The 20529-nt window shown below is 35.1% G+C and overlaps 1 protein-coding gene across 4 annotated transcripts in view; it reads right to left on the minus strand.

Annotated features, from left to right (window-relative positions):
- Positions 1-20529, minus strand: part of SMURF2 (SMAD specific E3 ubiquitin protein ligase 2) — a 134798-nt gene that overhangs the window by 32917 nt on the left and 81352 nt on the right. For all 4 annotated transcript variants that reach the window (XR_004302439.1, XM_032429860.1, XM_032429861.1 and 1 more), the window contains exons 4-10: positions 19834-19967; positions 17425-17490; positions 13124-13208; positions 10410-10493; positions 8205-8407; positions 5400-5484; positions 652-810 (exon numbers count right to left, since the gene is read on the minus strand). Coding sequence is in view for 3 of the 4 variants with exons in the window: in XM_032429860.1 (XP_032285751.1) it covers positions 652-810; positions 5400-5484; positions 8205-8407; positions 10410-10493; positions 13124-13208; positions 17425-17490; positions 19834-19967 (816 nt within the window). In the remaining variant the exon portion in view is untranslated. The remainder of the gene's footprint in view (positions 1-651; positions 811-5399; positions 5485-8204; positions 8408-10409; positions 10494-13123; positions 13209-17424; positions 17491-19833; positions 19968-20529) is intronic.

Here is a 20529-nt window from a genome sequence, read left to right on the forward strand (position 1 = left end):
ATAGATGCATAATATGTCAAAACTTAAATTGTACACTTTAAATATGCAATTTATTGTATGTCATGTACTTGCTTCAATAAAGATGATTTAAAAAAAAAAATCCTCTGGGATGGGTTCAGCTATCCTGAAGCTATTTCTGATGCACTCACGGAAAAAATAAAAAATATCTACCCTGTAAAGCATCTTGTCTCTTCAAGTGTGCTATGATGCACCTTTGGTACATACCCTTTCCTTAACACTCCAGGATAGGTTCCTAATTAAGCACAGGGGTTTAAAATACTCATGTATGAGAATAAAACAGGTCATATTCTTTTTTTTTTCAAAGATTTTTTTTTTTTTATGTATTTGAGAGAATGAGATAGAGCATGAGAGGGGGGAGGGTCAGAGGGAGAAGCAGACTCCCCGCTGAGCAGGTAGCCCAATGCGGCACTCGATCCCGGGACTCCAGGACCAAGACCTGAGCCGAAGGCAGTCGCTCAACCAACTGAGCCACCTAGGCGCCCAAAACATGTCATATTCTTACATAAAATTTCATCCAACAAAAGTAATTTATAATTGAAGAGAGCAGACATTCTATTATATTACAAAAAGCATCTTTAGGCTTTTCTTGTTCTGGCTTGCACTTTAACATGTATTGTTTCAAAAACTTACTTTAGAACTAAATGCAAGTTAGCAGAGAGCCGAGGATCTGTAAACTGTGTTGTTCTGTTGTTATGGTCAACGAAATAAACTCTGCCTGTTGCAGTGTTACGGATCTCCCATCCAGGAGGCAGTGGACCAAGCTCTTCACAATTGATGTTGCTAAGATCCCTGCAAAAACAAATATAAAATAAAAAAATACCTCATTGCTGGGCCTGCTGGGCCAGGCAAGTGTAAATGACACAGAACAATTCCATGAAGTCTGAGAAAATGTATTGTTTCAGAAATCTGAGATGTTCAGCTAGAATATTTAATTCCCAATGGCTTAACAAACTTGCATATTCAAAACCCAATTCATAAATGGCTCAGGAACTTATCACATAACCTACATTTTTAGTAAGTTCATTCCTGGGCTTTAATGTAATACAGATTTTAAATTAATATAAAAGCAATCACAACATTTGCCAACATAAACTGTGCTTCAATACTTGTCTGACAAAAGTTTTACAAATGTCAGTGACATAAGGAATGAAATGTTTTCTAAAATTTCCCTTCAATTATTACTTTCATTACACATAAAATTTGTGTAACTAAATGTTCGCTCCATATTAATCTTAAACTCTCCAACAAAGCAACACTGGAAAGGTTATTGATTTAGAGACCCTGAAAATAATCACAGTATATATATTAAAGGAAAAATGTTCCACTTTGAATTTTGAAAGCTATAAAGCTAGTGAATGAAGAACCTTTTTAAGACACCTAAGGAAAAATGCTCTAAAGCTTACTGCTACAGTAAAAAAAAAAAAAAAAAAAAAAAAAGGCAAAAAGACTTTTAATGGATCAAAGACCACTGTTACTGTATTACACATTCTTAAAATACTATTATATATAGACAAAGATTTACAGAACCTTAAAGAATAAAATAAAAACATGTCTAATGTAAACTTAAACTATAACAGATAATTGTAATGATTAATCTCATGTTTTAAAAGTTAAACTAGAAAAAGATTCTCCTGAAATAACCTCTTCTTGGTCATGGTGAAGCATAATGATGGACACATCTAAGCACCCACAGATTTGTTGAAACAATGATCTGACTTCTGCTTATAGGTCCAAGAGACTCTGCTACAGAACAACTAAAGCTTAGAAAATACACTGCTAGTCTCAAAAGAGGAGAGAGAAAAAGTTCCAAGAATCCTCCTCAAAATAAAAAAAAAACAACAACAAAAAACAAAACAAGAACAACCCCCCTTTCCCCCCACCGGGTGGCTGGACCTGGAGCTGATGGCATCAGGCAGGTGGGCGGGCAGAGAGGTAGGGCTGCCAGAGAGTAGTTGTTAACTGGGAAACTCAGCCCCAGGCCAGCAGGAAGTTTGGGAAAGGAAATCTGGAACTTCCCCACTCAGCCAAGAACTCAAAGGGAAGATGAAATGATTCAGGAAAACTTCCTAAATTCCCATTTTAGGTCCACAGAACTCCAACCAATTAAAGATCAAACTCCCAAAGATCACCACACACTCCAGAAAGAAAAGTCATGATGACTGAGAGTGAGTGGAAACAATAAACCACAGAATTAGATCCCTAAATACTGTCAGAGATCAAACAGAACGGCTATGATATGCAAGTGAAAAAAAGGGGGGAGGGGAATAATTACAAAGACAAACTATCAATGAGAGATTATTAAGAATGAACAGATGGAGAGGCTCAGTCGTTGAGCATCTGCCTTCGGCTCAGGTCATGATCCCAGGGTCCTGGGATAGAGCCCCGCATCAGGCTCCCTGCTTGGCGGGAAGCCTGCTTCTCCCTCTCCCACTCCCCCTGCTTGTGTTCCCTCTCTCGCTGTGTCTTGCTGTCGAATAAATAAAATCTTTAAAGAAAAAAAAAAAAGAATGAACAGATGGATTTTTTAAATGTAACTTTTAGAATTGAAAAGCGATTACTGAAATCCAAGAATGAATAATTCTTTTGATATAATGCAGAATTTGGTTTTATATCATTTTATTTAGAATTTTATAAATCTATAGTCATATGTGGGAGAGTTCTAAAGAATGGGTTAAAAGAGCAAAAAACTGGAAGCAATCTTTATGCCCAATTAGGAAAAGATTAAAGAAAAATGGAATGTTATACAGCCATAAAGATACAGATCTGTACCACAAGACTACATAGTCAGGGTGAAATGTAATGAATAACAAGGCATTAATCACGGTTTTAAAGAGAAATGCAAAAGATGGCAAAAATGGGACTTCTCAGATAAATCTAAGTTTACTGGATGTCTTATAAAATTAAAGTGTCTGAGCTACCCTATTTTATAAATGTCTTTGAACAGTGATGATATTTTAATATAATCTAAGTATTCATGGTCTGCTTTGACAAAAGGTCCTCCATACAAAAAGGCATCTTTACTTACAGGATCCTCCAAAACAAAAGATATGATACACATTTTTACATTAACAATTTGGAACATAGAGACTAAGGAAAAATAATCCAGAGCACTATTTTAAAGTCATTATTCAATACTCAACATAAAATATTCTTAAACCTGTATAGAAACCCTTTACTCATAAATGAAAAACTGACATGTTTCCTTAGGAATAAGAAACATTATCAAAGGTGGTCCCAAAATCTCTCTCAATTTCAACTTCTGGTGCCAGTTTACATACTATTCTTTCAACGGATAACTCAAGATCAACTTTCTCACTATTGTAAATCATTTAGTTTAAAAAAAATCATTTCTTCTGGGCGCCTGGGTGGCTCAGTTGGTTGGGCGACTGCCTTCGGCTCAGGTCATGATCCTGGAGTCCCTGGATCGAGTCCCGCATCGGGCTCCCTGCTCGGCAGGGAGTCTGCTTCTCCCTCTGACCCTCCCCCCTCTCATGCTCTCTCTCTATCTCATTCTCTCTCTCAAATAAATAAATAAAATCTTTAAAAAAAAAAAAATCATTTCTGTTTTATATAAATTTTAAATTATTTTAAATTATTTTATAGAAAAGCTCATTATTGACCTACAATTTGATAAACAGAATCCAAAACACTTCTCTTCCTAATTTATATTAACAAAACTCATGTTTCTAAAAGTTAGGCCCTTAGCTTTTTTCAGTGAGCTTATTAATAAAACAAAATTTCTTCCCCACTACTTTTTAAACAGTTTGTATTATCAAGAAACAGAAATGGCAACCCTGATACAATAATGAAAATGATAGCACATTCCTTGCTTGCCACCCTCAAAAGATTCTAATTAAGCTGTATCACAAAGTAAAACATTTACATTATAATAGCTTCATTTATAAATATCAGTTGGCCCTTGAATAATACAAGTTTAAAGTGTGTGGGTCCACTTACATACAGATTTTTTACAGAACAGTACTTAACTATAAATGTGTTTTCCTTTCCTTAGGATTTCCTTAATGTTTTTTCTGTAGCTTACTTTTTTGTAAGAATACATATGTAATACATATAACATACAAAATATGTGTTAATCAACCGTTTATGTTATCGGTAAGGCTTACGGTCAACAGGGGGCTATTAGCAAAGTTCTGGGGGAGTCAAAAGTTACACAGATTTTTGACTGTGCGGGTGGTCGGTGCCCCTAACCCTGCATTGTTCAAGGGTCCACTGTAAATACAGAGTATCAAAGCAATCCAAGATCAGCTAGTCACATCTGTTTTTGATTCAAATGCAAGACTCTTGACAAGTAGAGCTGTGAGTATAAGCTTAGGGCAGAAAATGATCTCTTCATGCTCCATGGTCTTTTTTTTTTTTTTTTTTTTGGAGGAAAAGAATGGTACACTTAGAATATAAAATATCTTCATCTCATAAAGGTATTATGCAGCGTACCAAGTTGATTTAGAATTTAGAACTCAACCTTTTTTGTAGCTTCAACTGAACTACTTGACACTTTGCATCTGTTCAGTAACTCAAAAGAGCTAAACAGTGTTTGAAAAACTTATTACTTGATATTAAAATGTATCAAAAATTATGTTAAATTACTAAATTGATTTGTATGTCATTCCATCTTCTTCAAGTTAAAAGAGAGCGACATTTGGGTTAGTAAATGCATTCAACAAGGCCTACAGTTTAAACGTACAAGTTCTGGTACTTAAAAGAAATTTAATTCATGAGACACCACGACGAAGTGAGGTTTATTCCAAGGGTGCAAGACTGGTTCAGTATTTGAAAATTGATCAATGTAATGTCATATTAATGGAATAAAAGAGAAAAATCACATGATAGTGATAGCTGAAGCCAAAAAAAAGTGACAAACGTCCTAAATAAATAAGATTTAATTAAGTTATTTCTTTTTTATATTAAAATGAAACTTTATTAAGGAATACATAAAAGAACATTGAATACTCTCACATTAGGTTAAAATAAATAAACCTCTTTTTTAAAAGGCCTAACTAAAAATTAAAATATTAATTTACTACCCTTAAAAAAGGGGGGGGAGGGGATGTATGTTTTGTAAGGTTTTTATGTTCTTCTCCGGGTTAATTTTCAAATTCCTAAAAGACCCACGTTTTCACCCTGATTTTTTTTTTTCTTAAGGGTGAGAGGGTAGAAGGACTGGGGGCTGGCTGGGGGCAGGGCACTGGGGTGAGACTGCAGAGAAACAGGAAAGTCTTTCTACTAAATGTCAACTGAAATGACTGTCACAAAGAGCCTAACTTTTACATAAACCATTGTAAGTTGAAGATTAAATAATCAAAGAAATCCTAGGTAAAAAGGTATCCATCAGTGTGAAAAGTATTTGGATATGTTCTTACCTAGGCACTCTTGGATCATGCCATGTGCTCACACCAGTCTGAGTATGTAAGAAATACACCTGACCTTGCTGTGTTGTCCTCTGTTCTGTAAAATTAAGAAACACTAATAAAAACATATTCAGAATGTCCGAATCAAAGACAGCTATAGACACTAGGATGATAATTATATCAATAGTTAAATGCTCCAAATTACCAATCTATTGCATTACCAAAAAATGCTTTATAAATCATTCTTTTTCAACTCAATACATTTTCTCCTGGAAACAATCTTAGAAATGGTGATGAGAGTTAGAGAGGCCAGCTATCTGAAAGCCAACTACATTTATAATGTGGCTCAAATACTAAACATGTTGCTATGGAAAACAGAAAACAAGATTGTCACAGCACCAATATTTCAACAAAACACACATGAAGAAATGATCTTCTATTTGTCTTAAAGTGGAGCCTGAGGGGAAACAAAAGAAAGCTCAGAGGAAGAGGCTAACCAACTGTGGGGAGATTCTGCAAAGACTTGTAAAAACTTTTAAAGGGTTTGCAGGCTGGTAATGCTTGTTTATTATGCCTAATTTTATATCAAAACTTAAGTTTTTTTCTTGAGAGAGGTGTTTTCTCAAGACTACCATTTAAACTCAAACAAAGGCAAAAAAGATGGAATTTTTTTGCCATTTTAAAAGGGGAGACACTCTATAGCCAAAAATAGACAAAATGCAAAAATAAAAAGTTAGAAAGAGGAGGACCAAAGAACAAGCATGCATTCTGGGGAGAAAAAGGTCAAAGGCAGAATTAACTCTCAGCCCTTGGGAAGAGAATAAGGAAGCTGGGGCAAAAGGGAAGGAATCTATGGAAAAGTTTCTTCAATGGTGGTTTTTAGTCTTAACTGTGTTTTTAAGCAACAGAACCACTTATCCTTAAACAAAATCTAATGAAAAATTCCAACATATAAAACAATACAACTATTGCTAATATTTATTAGTATAAATTTGCTTATAAGCCTATAATAAAGTCAATTTAAACTTTAAGCTTCTTAAAATTATAAACATAAAAATGTTTAAAATTGGTGACAGATGACAGCTGAAATAATTCCAGCCTTGGTACCCACTTTACTCCCAGGTTTTGATTGTACAAAATTTGTTTTTAATCCAAATCACCCAAATATTGTAAAAATATAACCATCCCCACCTCCAAACAGCTTGCCTTATAATCTCAATTAAAGAGTAATGACAGAAAATACTTTATTCTAAGGTCTGAACGTTAATAATAACAGGCAAAGTTTACTAAGTGCTTTCTATGCTAGAAACTGTGTCAGACACTTCACATGAAACCAACACCTGAAATCATCATCAATTTCCCCATTTTATGGAAGATAAAATTGAGGCTCAGAGAAATTAAATAATGAGCCAGGATATACGCCCAGGTCTGTCTGTCTCCCAAGGCCATGCTCTCATCACTGTGCTACTTAGGTTAACCTGTGCAGCACAGCAGAGTTAACAGACAAATTTTTAATTAAAGAGTTAAAAATAGGGCGCCTGGGTGGCTCAGTTGGTTAAGCGACTGCCTTCGGCTCAGGTCATGATCCTGGAGTCCCAGGATCGAGTCCCGCATCGGGCTCCCTGCTCATTAGGGAGTCTGCTTCTCCCTCTGACCCTCCCCCCTCTCATGTGCTCTCTCTCTCTCTCTCATTCTTTCAAATAAATAAATAAAATCTTTTAAAAAAAAGTTAAAATATATTTAAAAAATAAAGCTAGAATCATGCATTTGCAGAACAGTTTAAAACACATTGTAGAGGAAAAATAAAACTCAAGTTAGATCAGGCGATTCCCAATGTTGGTCATTAGGTGTCACCATCAGCCCAGATATGGTTTATCTACAGGCTGTTTTGAGGGCAAGGATATAATTACTTTGGTTAACTTTTGGCAAGAAAGGAGAAGACAGCTGAGTTCCTAGTATCTACGAGAGTAATCACAGGTTGTGATTAATTTAGAAAGTTCTGTATCCAACAGAAGATTCAAGTCTCTTCCACATGAAATTCTACAATTTAGGAAATTATATAAGATTATAATAATTTTAGGGGCGCCTGGGTGGCTCAGTCGTTAAGCGTCTGCCTTCGGCTCAGGTCATGATCCTAGGGTCCTGGGATCGAGCCCTGCATCGGGCTCCCCGCTCAGCGGGAAGCCTGCTTCTCCCTCTCCCACTCCCCCTGCTTGTGTTCCCTCTCTCGCTGTGTCTCTCTCTGTCAAATAAATAAAAAAAATCTTTAAAAAAAAAAAAAAAAGATTATAATAATTTTATACAAACATAGAAGTGACTAAATCATTTACAACAATAACCCAAATCATGCAGATAATCCAAAATTATAGATAATACAAAGATATAAATAACTTCAAAAGCATATTTCTGATGGCATTTCTAAATATGTAGGTCTGGAAAATACATCGCAGGTCTGACTTCAGATTACTATTATCACTAACAATACCATCTTACCTTTATAGAGTGCCTATTTCCAAGTCCCCTCGCATTGTTACATATGCTCTTCATGGTACCTCTGAGACAAGGAGAGGCATCATTCATCTCATTTCATTATAAAAAAGCAAAAGGGCTTGAGGTTAAATGACTAGCCCAAGTCAAACCGCTGGTTAGGTAGTCCTCTACCACTTCAAAGACACTTCAGATTGGGAGGTTTTACACATTTATTTTCATGTAGAATCCCTAAACCCAGATTAATAACTTCTTTAAAGCTGATTTTCTGGCTTTCTTAGCAAGCTGAAATGAGTAAGCCACACGTTATTTTTCCTCTGCTAGTCATACCATAGCCTTCCGGTAGGTCTGGAGGAGTATGTAAATGTGTCCTGCTCATGTAATTTCTATGTCGCTGTGACCTGACTCTCCTCTCGGCCAGCCTGGGATCTGAAGACTGTCCACATGTTGCACCATTTGTTCCACTAATTGGAGTGTTCTCATCAACAAAGCAGCTAAGAGGTCTGCCGGGACTTGAATATTCAGATGCTGGTCTATTGAAAAGTAAGGGGGAAGAAAAGTTACTCAACTCAGATATCAAAGGTAGAGTTCTCTAGACAATGTATGTACTGCAGGAACAATCACAAGAAAACGGAATGATCAATACAAATATAATGATTTCAAAAACTCTGAATAAAAGCAAGCTTGACACCTCTAAACACCAAACAAACTCCTGTTACAGGCAGATTGTCAATTATGTATTTAAATCATTTTATACTGATTTGAATTACATTTTATATGAAATCCACATATATTTGTAGATGTGAGCACTAGTTAACAAAGCAAGACTTGACTTAGCCTCAGCCTACCTCTTGGACCTGACTTCCCACCTTTCTCCCACTCCACTTCTGCCACACTGACATTCCTCCTGCTCCTTGAACTTGCCAACACTATTTTACCTTTAGGGCTGGAAAGGAGTTCTTCCTCCCACCCAGAATGCTTTTTTTTCCTACTCTCCCTAGGCCGGGCTCCTTTTTGTCATTTAAATCATAGTTTAAGCTTAAGTCTGAGAGGTCCTTCCAGACCTTCAATTCGAAGGTAATCACCCAGGCATTTGATAAGTACATCACCTTACTTTCTCAGCATAGCAATTTTTATCTGCATCCTTGTTTGTTTTCCCTTACTAGAATATTTACTGAGAGTAGAAAGTCCACCTAGTTTGTTTCCCTATATCCCCTGCACCTAGAATGGTGCTTGGCATATATATATAAGGGTAGCTCATAAATATTTATTGAATGAATAAAGAAGATGGTGTGACTCTTCAAAGAACTCCCAGTATACTGACAGGTCATCCAAAATATAAGAGGATAATCAAGAGTTAATTTTTAAACTAACATTTACAACCACAATCAACTTTATACATGTGGAAATTAAAGTCAGTTTCATCAGTTAAATGAGTTAGAACGAAATGGGACTTCACTAAAGCACTGACACAAGTACACATTCATTTATGCTCAGATAAAATAAAAATGTCTCTCCCTCTGCCCCTCCAGCCCCATCCCCGGCACGTGCACGCTCTCATATAAATAAATAAAATCTTTTTTCTTAAGATTTATTTATTTGACAGAGAGAGAGAGACTGAAAGAGAGAAAGCATAAGCAGGGAGGCTGCAGAGAGAGAGGGAGAAGCTCCCCACCGAGCAGGGAGCCGGACCTGGTGCTAGACCTGAGCTGAAGGCAGACGCTTAATTGACTTAGCCACCCAGGTGCCCCAAATAAATAAAATACTTAAAAAATAAAAATAAAAAGTACTTCCTTGGAGTTTCTGAAAATTATCTTGCATCCCCATATCTTTATACATTAAGCTCCATGAAGGCCCTTCTGCCTTGTTCACTGTTACAGTGTAAATGCTGACCATAGTAATTGGCATATAACCATCTGGTGAACTGAATGATAGCTGTTACCACTACTCAATACTTTTCATCACCTTCCCCTTACCTGGTTAAATTCTAACATTCTTCAAGATTTAGTTCAGAAATTCTCCTCCTTCAGGGTTTTCCTTTGCAGATTCTAACATCCCCTTACCTGCCACTCTAAGTTAGGTGTCCTCCATATGGTCTCAGAGCATCTGGTTCTTATCTTGATCACAGACCTTACTGGATGCAATATAATAATATAATCATACCCCGACATGACTGAACAAATAAAGATCCAGTATATATATTTTGTTACAGCCATTCAATAACAGACTCAAAAAAAAATTTTTTTAAGAGTCCCAGAAATAAGATGACTTCTCAATTTATTCAGTTAACTCATTTAATAAATATTTATTAAGTACCATCACAGGCCCTAGCGCTACAATAACAGGATGACCTGCTAAACAATCTTTTTTGAAAATTACTTTTGGAAATAATATTGGCACTTGCTGTAAGATCTACTGATCTTGAGCAGTATAAACCAAGAAAGGAAATCTGGTAAAGCTGACAGATAAACAGAAAGTAACGAATTCAAGAAGGCAAAAAGCACAGACCACGGGAAGACATTTATGTGTTCTTACCGTGTTGGGCGTTCCCATTGCGTAGTTCTTGTTATATGGTTTAGATACTGAATTCTTCCAGAGGCAGTTCGCCTTTCTTCCCAGCTTAAATAAAAATTAAGAGAGAAGGCATCAATAGGAAGGTGGATACAGAATGTTTTTAGTACAATAAATGAGCCAGGAAGACATCTGCTATTATAAATCAGGAATGACAACTGAAAAATCAATAGAATACCGGAATTTTTGTCAGCTTATTTTAAAACTGTACAATGTATCTTCTGGAATTTTGAACCTTCTAAGATATTTACACTGAGGTGTGACTAATATTTTCCATCAGCCAAACTCTGAATTCTTGAATAACATCAACACTCAATTAGATCATACTAATTTCTCCAGAATTTAGTAGGGAAAAAAAGCCATACTAAAAATAAAAATCACACCTAATTTTTAAAATTAACATAAAAGTATATAAAAGAATTTTTAAAGAATTTAGCCTACCCAAATTATTTTTTTTAAAAGAATGGTACTTCCTCCTCAGTAACTTTTTAATGCATGTAATAACAACAAAAAAATATAGGTAAATGACCACAGAAATGTAGTAATGTTAATATTTCCACCAAAACCCTGGCAGAGTTTAGAAACCATAAAAAATAGGAAATAAAGAGATGCTTAAGAGGTCTTTTGCCCTGTGATAACAATTAAAGCACAAAATGTAGTGTTTATCAATTAATTTATAAATTATATGCATGTACAACTGTATTATAAAATGTAGACCAAATTGGAATTTTTATTTATTTTTTAAAAGATTTTATTTATTTGAGAGAGAGAGAGAATGAGAGAAAGAAAGACAGAGAGAGCACATGAGAGGGGGGAGGGTCACAGAGAGAAGCAGACTCCCTGCTGAGCAGGGAGCCCGATGATGCGGGATTGATGCGGGACCCAATCCCGGGACTCCAAGGACCATGACCTGAGCCGAAGGCAGTTGCCTAACCAACCGGGCCACCCAGGCGCCCCCCAAACTGGAATTTTTAAATGATGTGATATAAAAACAAATGGGGAAGAAAAAGTACTATAAAGTAGAGCAAGCTTAGAATAAGCCTCACACTGTTGTAATCTCTTAATACTGATTAGTTATTTCAAATGTCCCATTCAAAATTACCGTAATCTACCTCACATCCATAAAAGTTAACATATATATCAAGGAGCTAAAGTGAAGACTTAAATTATGGCGATTTTTAAGACTTTAAACAAAATGAGCAAATACCCTGGCTTGGATGTAAAATTTCGTATCAAAAATAATTTAAGTCAAAACTCAACCAATTATATACTTTAAATAACTTACTGTATATAAACTATACCTCACTGGTGTTAATTAAACATATTTTGAAAGTTAAAAATAAAGTCAGAAAAGTGTCAGCGCTAGTATCAAACAAAGACAGAGAGCAGTGATCAAAAGTATGAGCTTTGGAATCCAGGCTTAAGTCTATGTTCCAGCTCTACCATTCACGATGCGGCCTTCAAGGCAAGTTTACTTAACTCCTCCGAGTCCCACTGTTTTTAATCTATGAAATGAATGAGGGTGACAACAGTAGCAGCAGGAGTAATAATAGTAGCTAATTATTTATTAAGCACTTCGTATGTGCAAAACATTGTGCTAAGTGCTTTACATGAATGATTTCATTTAATTCTCACAATTTATGGCATATATACTATTATCACAATCCTCTTCTGTAAGTAAATTAAACCAATGCTTACAGAAGTTAAACTAATTCATAAAGCTTATAAAGAGTAAGGATTAGAACCCAGACGGTGTAATTCCAGAATCACACACATGTGAATTAAATGATTTAATGTATCACAAAAAGTGCTTATAACAGTACCTGACACACACATGCTCAATAAATGTTTCTATGTTGTTAAAATTTTTACTCCACAAATCTCTATCCCATCCCTCTAAATGGAGTAATGTCTCAGATTCAGCACTTATATGCCTGGTTTTGAATAACTTAATCAAACAAAAGAGTTGTTGGGTTTTTTTTGGAGGTCAACTATTTTTATTTATTTTCTTTTTTTTATTATTATGTTATGTTAATCACCATACATTACATCATTAGTTTTAGATATAGTGTTCCATGATTCATTGTTTGCGCATAACACCCAGTGCTCCATGCAGAATGTGCCCTCCTTAATACCCACCACCAGGCCAACCCATCCTCCCACCCCCCTCCCCTCTAGAACCCTCAGTTTGTTTTTCAGAGTCCATAGTCTCTCATGGTTCTTCTCTCCCTCCAATTCCCCCCTTCATTCTTCCCCTCCTGCTATCTTCTTCTTCTTTTTTTTTAACATATAATGTATTATTTGTTTCAGAGATACAGGTCTGTGATTCATCAGTCTTACACAATTCACAGCGCTCACCATAGCACATACCCTCTCCAATGTCTATCACCCAGAAAAGTTGTTCTTTTAAATACATAATATTTATAGGAAAGTTATATTTGTCAAGCAATTTGTCTCCTAGTCAAAACTCTTAAAAACCAAATTTAACATATCTAATTCTTGGTTTATTTTATAAATTTGTCTTGACAAGATTCCTTGCTAATTTTCCAAGTACAAGGAAAATCTAGATTCTGGAACTGATCAGCAAATTTCTAAAGTTAAGTATACAATAAACACCAACTTATCTGTCATTATTTGAAGGATGTTATCAACATATTTATCTAATGATCTGAGCTTACCCATCTGGTAAATCATTATCAAATAAACGACTGCAGTCCACAACTTGTCCTCCTGTGCCTATTCGGTCTCTGGACTGAAGACTTACTATAAGACAACAAAAAAATTACTAAGAGTCGTAAAACTAGAAAGATTTATTACAATTTAAAATATATATCTTTAAAAGACATCTAGCTTATCTTATTTTAATACTTTAGAATGAACTCTTCAGCTTTTAATAAATTCTGTAATTTCTTTTTCCACGAGATTTTTCCCTTTAGGAGTGACATTACAATTTTATGATTTTCTATGCCTTACTGTGTTCATAGAGGAGAGTTTAAATCCTTTTTGCCCATTGTAATGGGGCAATGCAAGGCCTCTACTACACTCAAAAGAGACATAACACATGAAAGGTATATTCACATACGGAGGAACTGGAAAAGTTCATATCAATTTGGGCTTAATTCTTGACACATCTTTAAAAAACAAACAGGGGCACCTGAGTGGCACAGTTGGTTAAGTCCAACTCTTGGTTTGGACTCAGGTTCTGATCTTGGGTCCTGAGATCAAAATCTGCTTGAGATTCTCTCCCCCTATCCCTCTGCCCCTCCTGTTCAAGCTCTCTAAAATAAGTCTTTTTTTTTTTTTTTTTTTTTTTTAAAGATTTTATTTTTGTGAGAGGGAGACAGCAAGCATGAGTAGGGGGAGAGAGGCAGAGAGAGAAGCAGACTCCCCACTGAGCATGGAGCCTGATGCAGGACTGGATCCCAGGACTCTGGGATCATGACCTGAATCAAAAGCAGACACTAACCAGGCGTCCTCTAAAATAAATCTTAATAAAAAATAAAAAAACAAAAAACACTGGATTTTGGCAATCAGGCAATACTTAGATTCCATGAGTTAAAACAGTACATAATCATCTAGTGTGGTGTAAAACTACCACTATAAATTTGCAAGCAAGAGATGTAAGCTCTAGACCAGGCTCTAAAACCTAGTTTGGCACAATGACCTTCAACAAAACACTTAACATTCTTAAAGTTGAGATAATCTAAATAATGAGGAAGTTAGACTAACTGATATGTCTGAAGTCCTTCCTTGCTGCTGTAATATTCCTTAATTCTATTTCTGGCAATTCTCCCAAAAGATAAAACAGGAACAGGCAAATGTGACTGACTATAACCCAACTTTTTAAAGAATTAATCAGTTACTACATAAAGTATGACATCTTAACACCCTTCATTCTAGGAAGAGTCTCAAAATTCTGAAATTTTCCAGCTCTGCAAAAATTTTGAAAAATCAGAAAGTTCAACATGTTACTCCTTTATATGAATTTCACTTATAGGTAACATTGTGACATACCTCTCTCCTCAGTGAACATAAAATATTATATGAAAATTGTACTAGAAAACAGTATTAACCAGTTTTTATACAGAAAAGCTAAGTGAAATGCTTATCTAGATATAATCACTACAAAAACTATGTATTTTCTCATTAGCTTTGTTTAGAATAATATTAAGGCTCAAAATTAAGGATTTCACGAGCTTCAACTCCAGACTGCTATATTACAAAACACCTAAGCAATTTTTAGGTGGGTTTGTGTTTTTAAATGGCCTAAATCTAGCAATATGTAAAATGAGTCATAGAAATACTATGTTTATAAGAACACTGTTCATAACATTAAAACATCAGAAACAGTCCAAATATCCAGCAATAATGAACTAGCTAAATTAATTATTTGTCCACCATGGACTGCCGTACAACATTAAAAATGTTACAGAAATGGATACATGAACAACAACAAAAGATGTTTAGGACAGATTAAAACAGGTTATTTAAAATTCTGCACAGTGTAATATCATTTAAAAAAACAGAAAAGGTATATATATCAAGGTAATGACAATGATGACATATTATGAATGTTCCTTATGTTCTCTGTCTATATTTTTATTTGATTTGATTTTATAACAAAAAAATAAAAACCTCACAAGAGATGCAAAGAATTGAGTAACAGATTCAAAAACAAGGGAAAGGATTTATAACCTTGAATCAGTCGTCTCAATTTGGAAGATTTTTCTTTAAGGTAATACTCCAAAAATAGGATAATGCTAAGTGTCCAAAAATGCTTGCAAGTTTCAATGTTACAATAGCAAAAAAATAACTTAAAAGTCCAGTAATTAAGTTATGATATATTGATATAATTCATCCTTTAAAATCATTAATTGTAAACACTAATAATAGAGTAAGTGAAAGAAAACAAAAATTTTATATTCAATGAACCAAAATAATAAAAAAATACACATATAGGGCGCCTGGGTGGCTCAGTCGTTAAGCATCTGCCTTCGGCTCGGGTCATGATCCCAGGGGTCCTGGGATCGAGTCCCGCATCGGGCTCCCTGCTCAGCGGGAGGCCTGCTTCTCCCTCTCCCACTCCCCTTGCTTGTGTTCCCTCTCTCGCTGTGTCTCTCTCTGTCAAATTAATAAATAAAATCTTTAAAAAAATAAAAATTTAAAAAATTTAAAAAATACACATATAAATGTATATAAAATTATTAGAAAGGGTATATATTTTTTAAAGTTAGTATTCTACTGTACTTTTCTCCATTTCCCAAAAGGATTTTATATACACATATACATGATTATTTGTAAAGGTCTAATTCAGCAAGAACTGGAATTTAGTTTTTTTTTTTTAACTTATTCCATTTTTAAATGGCAGATCATAAAGCATAATGTTTGAATCCAACATATCTCTACTATGAAAACCAAACTCACACAAAAGCTTCAAATTTAAACACACACACACACATTTTAAAGTAAAGCTTTCCTTTTTTATATAGTATACTCCATAGGTTTATTTCTAATTGCTGACAAAGGAAAGTTTTTAGAAATGCCAATCTGTACCTAGTGAAACTATCTTGTTACTAATGGACATTAGTTGGCAAACATTACATAACATACCAAATCAAATAAAGTTAGAACAATCACATTTAAAGGTCTTATATGCCAGCATTTATTTTTGAGTTTTTTACTCCCTTCTCAATCTAAGAATGACAGGAATTCTCAGTAAGGCTGTAGTGTAGATACTTCCCTATGACAACTGTCACAGGGCTTTGTTATGTTGCTGCTCCGGCAATTCACTATGAACCCAATTCATTTCCTTGGGAAATGAAGCCCTTCAAAAGTAACTTCAGTAACTAAAACCTCTCTGATAGGTTCATAAAGCAATCAACTTATCTTAAATTCTGCTCTATAGTAAACTGGTAAGATTCCAATTACGTTTTCTTCTTTAAGAAGCCTCAAAGGAGCCCATCTTGGTGTCCTACCACACTATGTATCTTTTTTTTTAAGATTTTTTTTTTAATTTATTCATTTGAGAGAAACAGAGAGAGCACAGCAGGGAGAAAGGCAAAGAAAGAGGGAGAAGCAGACCTCCCCGCTGAGCTGAGAGCCCAATGTGGGGCTCAATCCCAGGACCTGAAGATCATGACCTAAGCCAAAGGCAGATGTCCAACCATCTGAGCCATCCAGGCGCCCCAAATATTATGTATCTTCATGAAAGCTCAATCCATCAATTCTTGAGCCTCAGGAAATTTTGTATAAAGCCCTTCCTCTGAGTCAATTCAAGATAGCCCACGAGTCCCTTATGAAAGATTACAACCTCTCCCTTTTTCCAATCAGTATTCTATCATTCCTCTTATTCTTTTCAATTAGCACAGATCATTTATTTTAAAACTGTAAAGCCTAAACAAAATTCAATAGAATATTCTTACTCAAAAACCAGTTTAAGAATTATTTTTAGGAAACTTTCAGACCACATATAAAATCTGTCTTTAAAAGAATGCCTAAAGGATCAATAGTTTTTCACAACATTAGGAGCCTCTTTTTTTTTTTTTTTAACATTATTTATAGTTTGGGAGTTTGTTTTTAATTCTTTTTTTTTTTTTAAAGATTTTATTTATTCATTTGAGACACAGAGATATATAGAGAGAGCATGAACAGTGGGAGAAGCAGAGGGAGAGGGAGAAGCGGACTCCCCGCTGAGCCAGGAGCCCGAAGTGGGGCTCGGTCCTAGGACCCTGGGATCATGACCTGAGCTGAAGGCAGACGCTTAACCATCTGAGCCACCCAGGCGCCCCTGTTTGTTTTTAATTCTTTAAATTAAGGTAGCCTGGAACCTGGAGCCACTGTTTGAAACATTTTACGTGACTCATTTAACTCAAGCCAATACAATGAAGCTATCGTTAGTGTACGTGGATTTGAAAGATGTTTAGAGTTTAGGTCAGTCTGAATGATGCCAAAATTTCACATGACTTTAAATTCCACTTACCTACTATCTGTCCTCTAACCGTATCATTGTCATTTGGCCCAAGTTTGCACAGATCCAACCTCTGATCTATTTCAAATCAACAACAAAAAAAGCAATTAAAAAATAAGCTGGTATCAGAGCTTCTATAGAGTGACGGTAAATTTCCATAATCCAATGGCAATCAGGCCTATCATTTAAATAATGTTTTAAAGATGAAACAAATGTTTAAAATCTCTACCTGCATATATAATTAGTATAAATGTCTTAACAAAGTTTTGATAAATTCAGATTTCAAAAACCATAAGGCACTGGTGTATACATTACCAACATGCAATTATTTTTTCTCCAAAGATTTCAGACCACTTTGTCTGAGTCTTGGCTTGTCACTTAATAGTTGTTGTTCTTAAGCAATTTATCCCTGAGTCTTGATTTTCTCACGTATAACTGTAGTATCTACCTCATATTTTTTAAGGATCAAATTAGGTAATTATGTAAAACTTTTAGCACAGTACCTGGCATATAAGTGTTCAATAAATGTTAGTTATTATCACTGTTATTTTTTATCTAACCATTTCAAATGAGCTCCATACACACACACACAAAGTAAATGTTAATAAAAAGCTGAGTATAAACTGTAAGATAAGGATTTGAGTCAGTTTGGCTACTAACTCATTTAGGGGCAACTTATTTACTCTCTTATGCCTCATCTATAGAACAGACATCACACTGACCTGGTCAGTTATAATAAGGAACAGTGTCACCCAACAGCACATTGCTTTTGATTATAGCACTTAGAACTGAATTCTTGTACAGTTATATGCCATTTGTCTATTTAAAGAAGTTGTGAACTGATAAGAGGAGACCATACGTTAGTCTTTGTATTTTCCACTCCACACACTGTATCAGGGTGCTCAATAAATGTTTGATAAATCAAATATTATGGCACATCAAAAGAGTCAAGTAAATTAATGCAATGAAACACTCACAGCAGCAGAAAGAAAACTCTGTGTCCCAAAACTACAGTGCCTGGTTATCCAGCCAAAAACAGTCATTTTTCCCTTTGCAAAGTAAATGGACACTGCTAAATCCACTTCATAGTGGACTTCTGCAAAGCAATTCCTCTTCTCTTGTTCAGTCTCTCCAGTGAGTCCTCCTCCCTTTGCCAGCAGGCCCTTGCCCTTGCTTCTCAGAGGACAGGATCCATGCCTTTTTCACCTTTTATCACCAGGGTTTTGAACAGTACCTGGCACATTAAAGGTTCAATATATGTTGGCTAAACTGAAGCAGAGATAAGGTCGTACATATGGCCTGTAAGTCTTCAGTTTGCCTGCTGGGTTGGGTAATAAAACAGTTCGTTTTTATATGCTAGACCTTTACCAAACCCAACGTCCTCTATTTCCTGCTGGGTCACCCTGTCAACCCAGAAATACAAGAAATTCTCAAGTGCCTTTAAATTCCTTCGACTCAGGACTTCTGGCACAATTTTCTCCCTTTGTAACAGATCAATATTTATATATCTGGACTATGATATCATACATTAAAAGGGGTCATCTCAATATACCTAATATTCAAAGCTAAATTTGCTCTATTTTTAATTAATTTCTTTAGCTAGATTCTACGTGAATTTTTGTTGAGCAGAGACATCTGGGCTAAAATTCCATGACGATGAATGACTAGCAATATTTTTTGTATTATATAAAAAAGAATCCTGTAGAAACAACAAAAAAAATTTGTTGAAAAAGACATTTTCATCTATGTCTCAATGGGAATAATCCCCCAAAAGATGCTTTGTCACCTGGTTACATGAATTATGCATATGCTAATTAAACTTGTCAATCCAATATGGAAATCATTTCTAATGTCCTGACCTTGGCCTGATCTTATAAATGCCCAGGATGATGGAAAACTAAGCTATAATTAAGTAGTTAATACAGCTGTCTTACACTCAATGTCTTACCTTCCAGAACTTTTAATTTTTTTCACCCCATTTATATATCACTCTTATTCACTAATAATTCCCCTTTAAACATTCCAATCACCTAAATAAAACTCACTTTATCTCATAAATCCACCAAAACCAGAGAAGGGTACTAAGAAATAAAAAAAGGCATATATACTTTGACACCTTTCTTTTTACTCTTGGATATCAAACCTTTCCTAACACTTACAAATTCACTGGATACTAAGCATCAGCTCTGATTCAGTTCAAGTTTCACATATTTTAAATGTTTCATTCTTTTCATAAAGTCCATAAAATAAATGTAACCAAGAATTTTTACCAATGTTTCAAACACACATAGGAATTTTCTGAATCCCTGCCTCCCCCAAAAAAATGTGTGTGTGTGTGTATACACACACACACAAATATATATATATATATATATTTTTTTTTTTTTTTTTAAATTTTAAAAAGCACTAGTGTCTACTCACAACCAGTGTCTTTGAGGCGGTTGATGGCATTGGAAAGAAGTCGAACACAACCAAGAAATCCAGCACCTTGTTTTTTATGGATCTTCTTGTGATTCCACACACTGATCGTAACTGAATCAGACTTTCCAATATACCTAAAACACAACATGACTGAATGAGTAACTTGGCAACTACAAGTAGTTAGTGTGAAATTTTTCTTTTGCTTTTGTAGTCTAAAGTCACAAATGCTTCAGAGTATGACTAAATAATGCAAAATATGTTTTGAGTTCAATCAATCCCACAGGACTGAATTTAAACTTTTAAAAAAATCTTAAAAGTAAAATCTAAAAAGAATTTTTAATATATCCTTCATCACATCTGCCACTATCAGGCTGGGTGACAATTTTTCTTAGTAAAAATCTATTTTAGTAGCTAGTGTCAATTAACACTAAAGGAGTTTCTGACATTTCTTTCCAAGAACAAAAATGTTACAAGAATTTTTATCAGTCACATTTTAAAAACATTTCAATGATATGACCTATCATCTCAGAGAGTAGTCAGTTTTCAAGGGGCATCGTCAAGGCTGACAGACCAAAAATCTGACATACCTGTTATGTTTTAAAATGCTGTAGAACAAAAGCTGACTGTAACGCTTTTCCCCTGCTTCTTTCCTGTATGCAGGCCTTGAGCGAGCAGGACTCTTGCAGATTTCACTTC

This window comes from Phoca vitulina, unplaced genomic scaffold (assembly GCF_004348235.1).
Source record: "Phoca vitulina isolate PV1807 unplaced genomic scaffold, GSC_HSeal_1.0 scaffold41, whole genome shotgun sequence".
Lineage (NCBI taxonomy): Eukaryota > Metazoa > Chordata > Mammalia > Carnivora > Phocidae > Phoca > Phoca vitulina.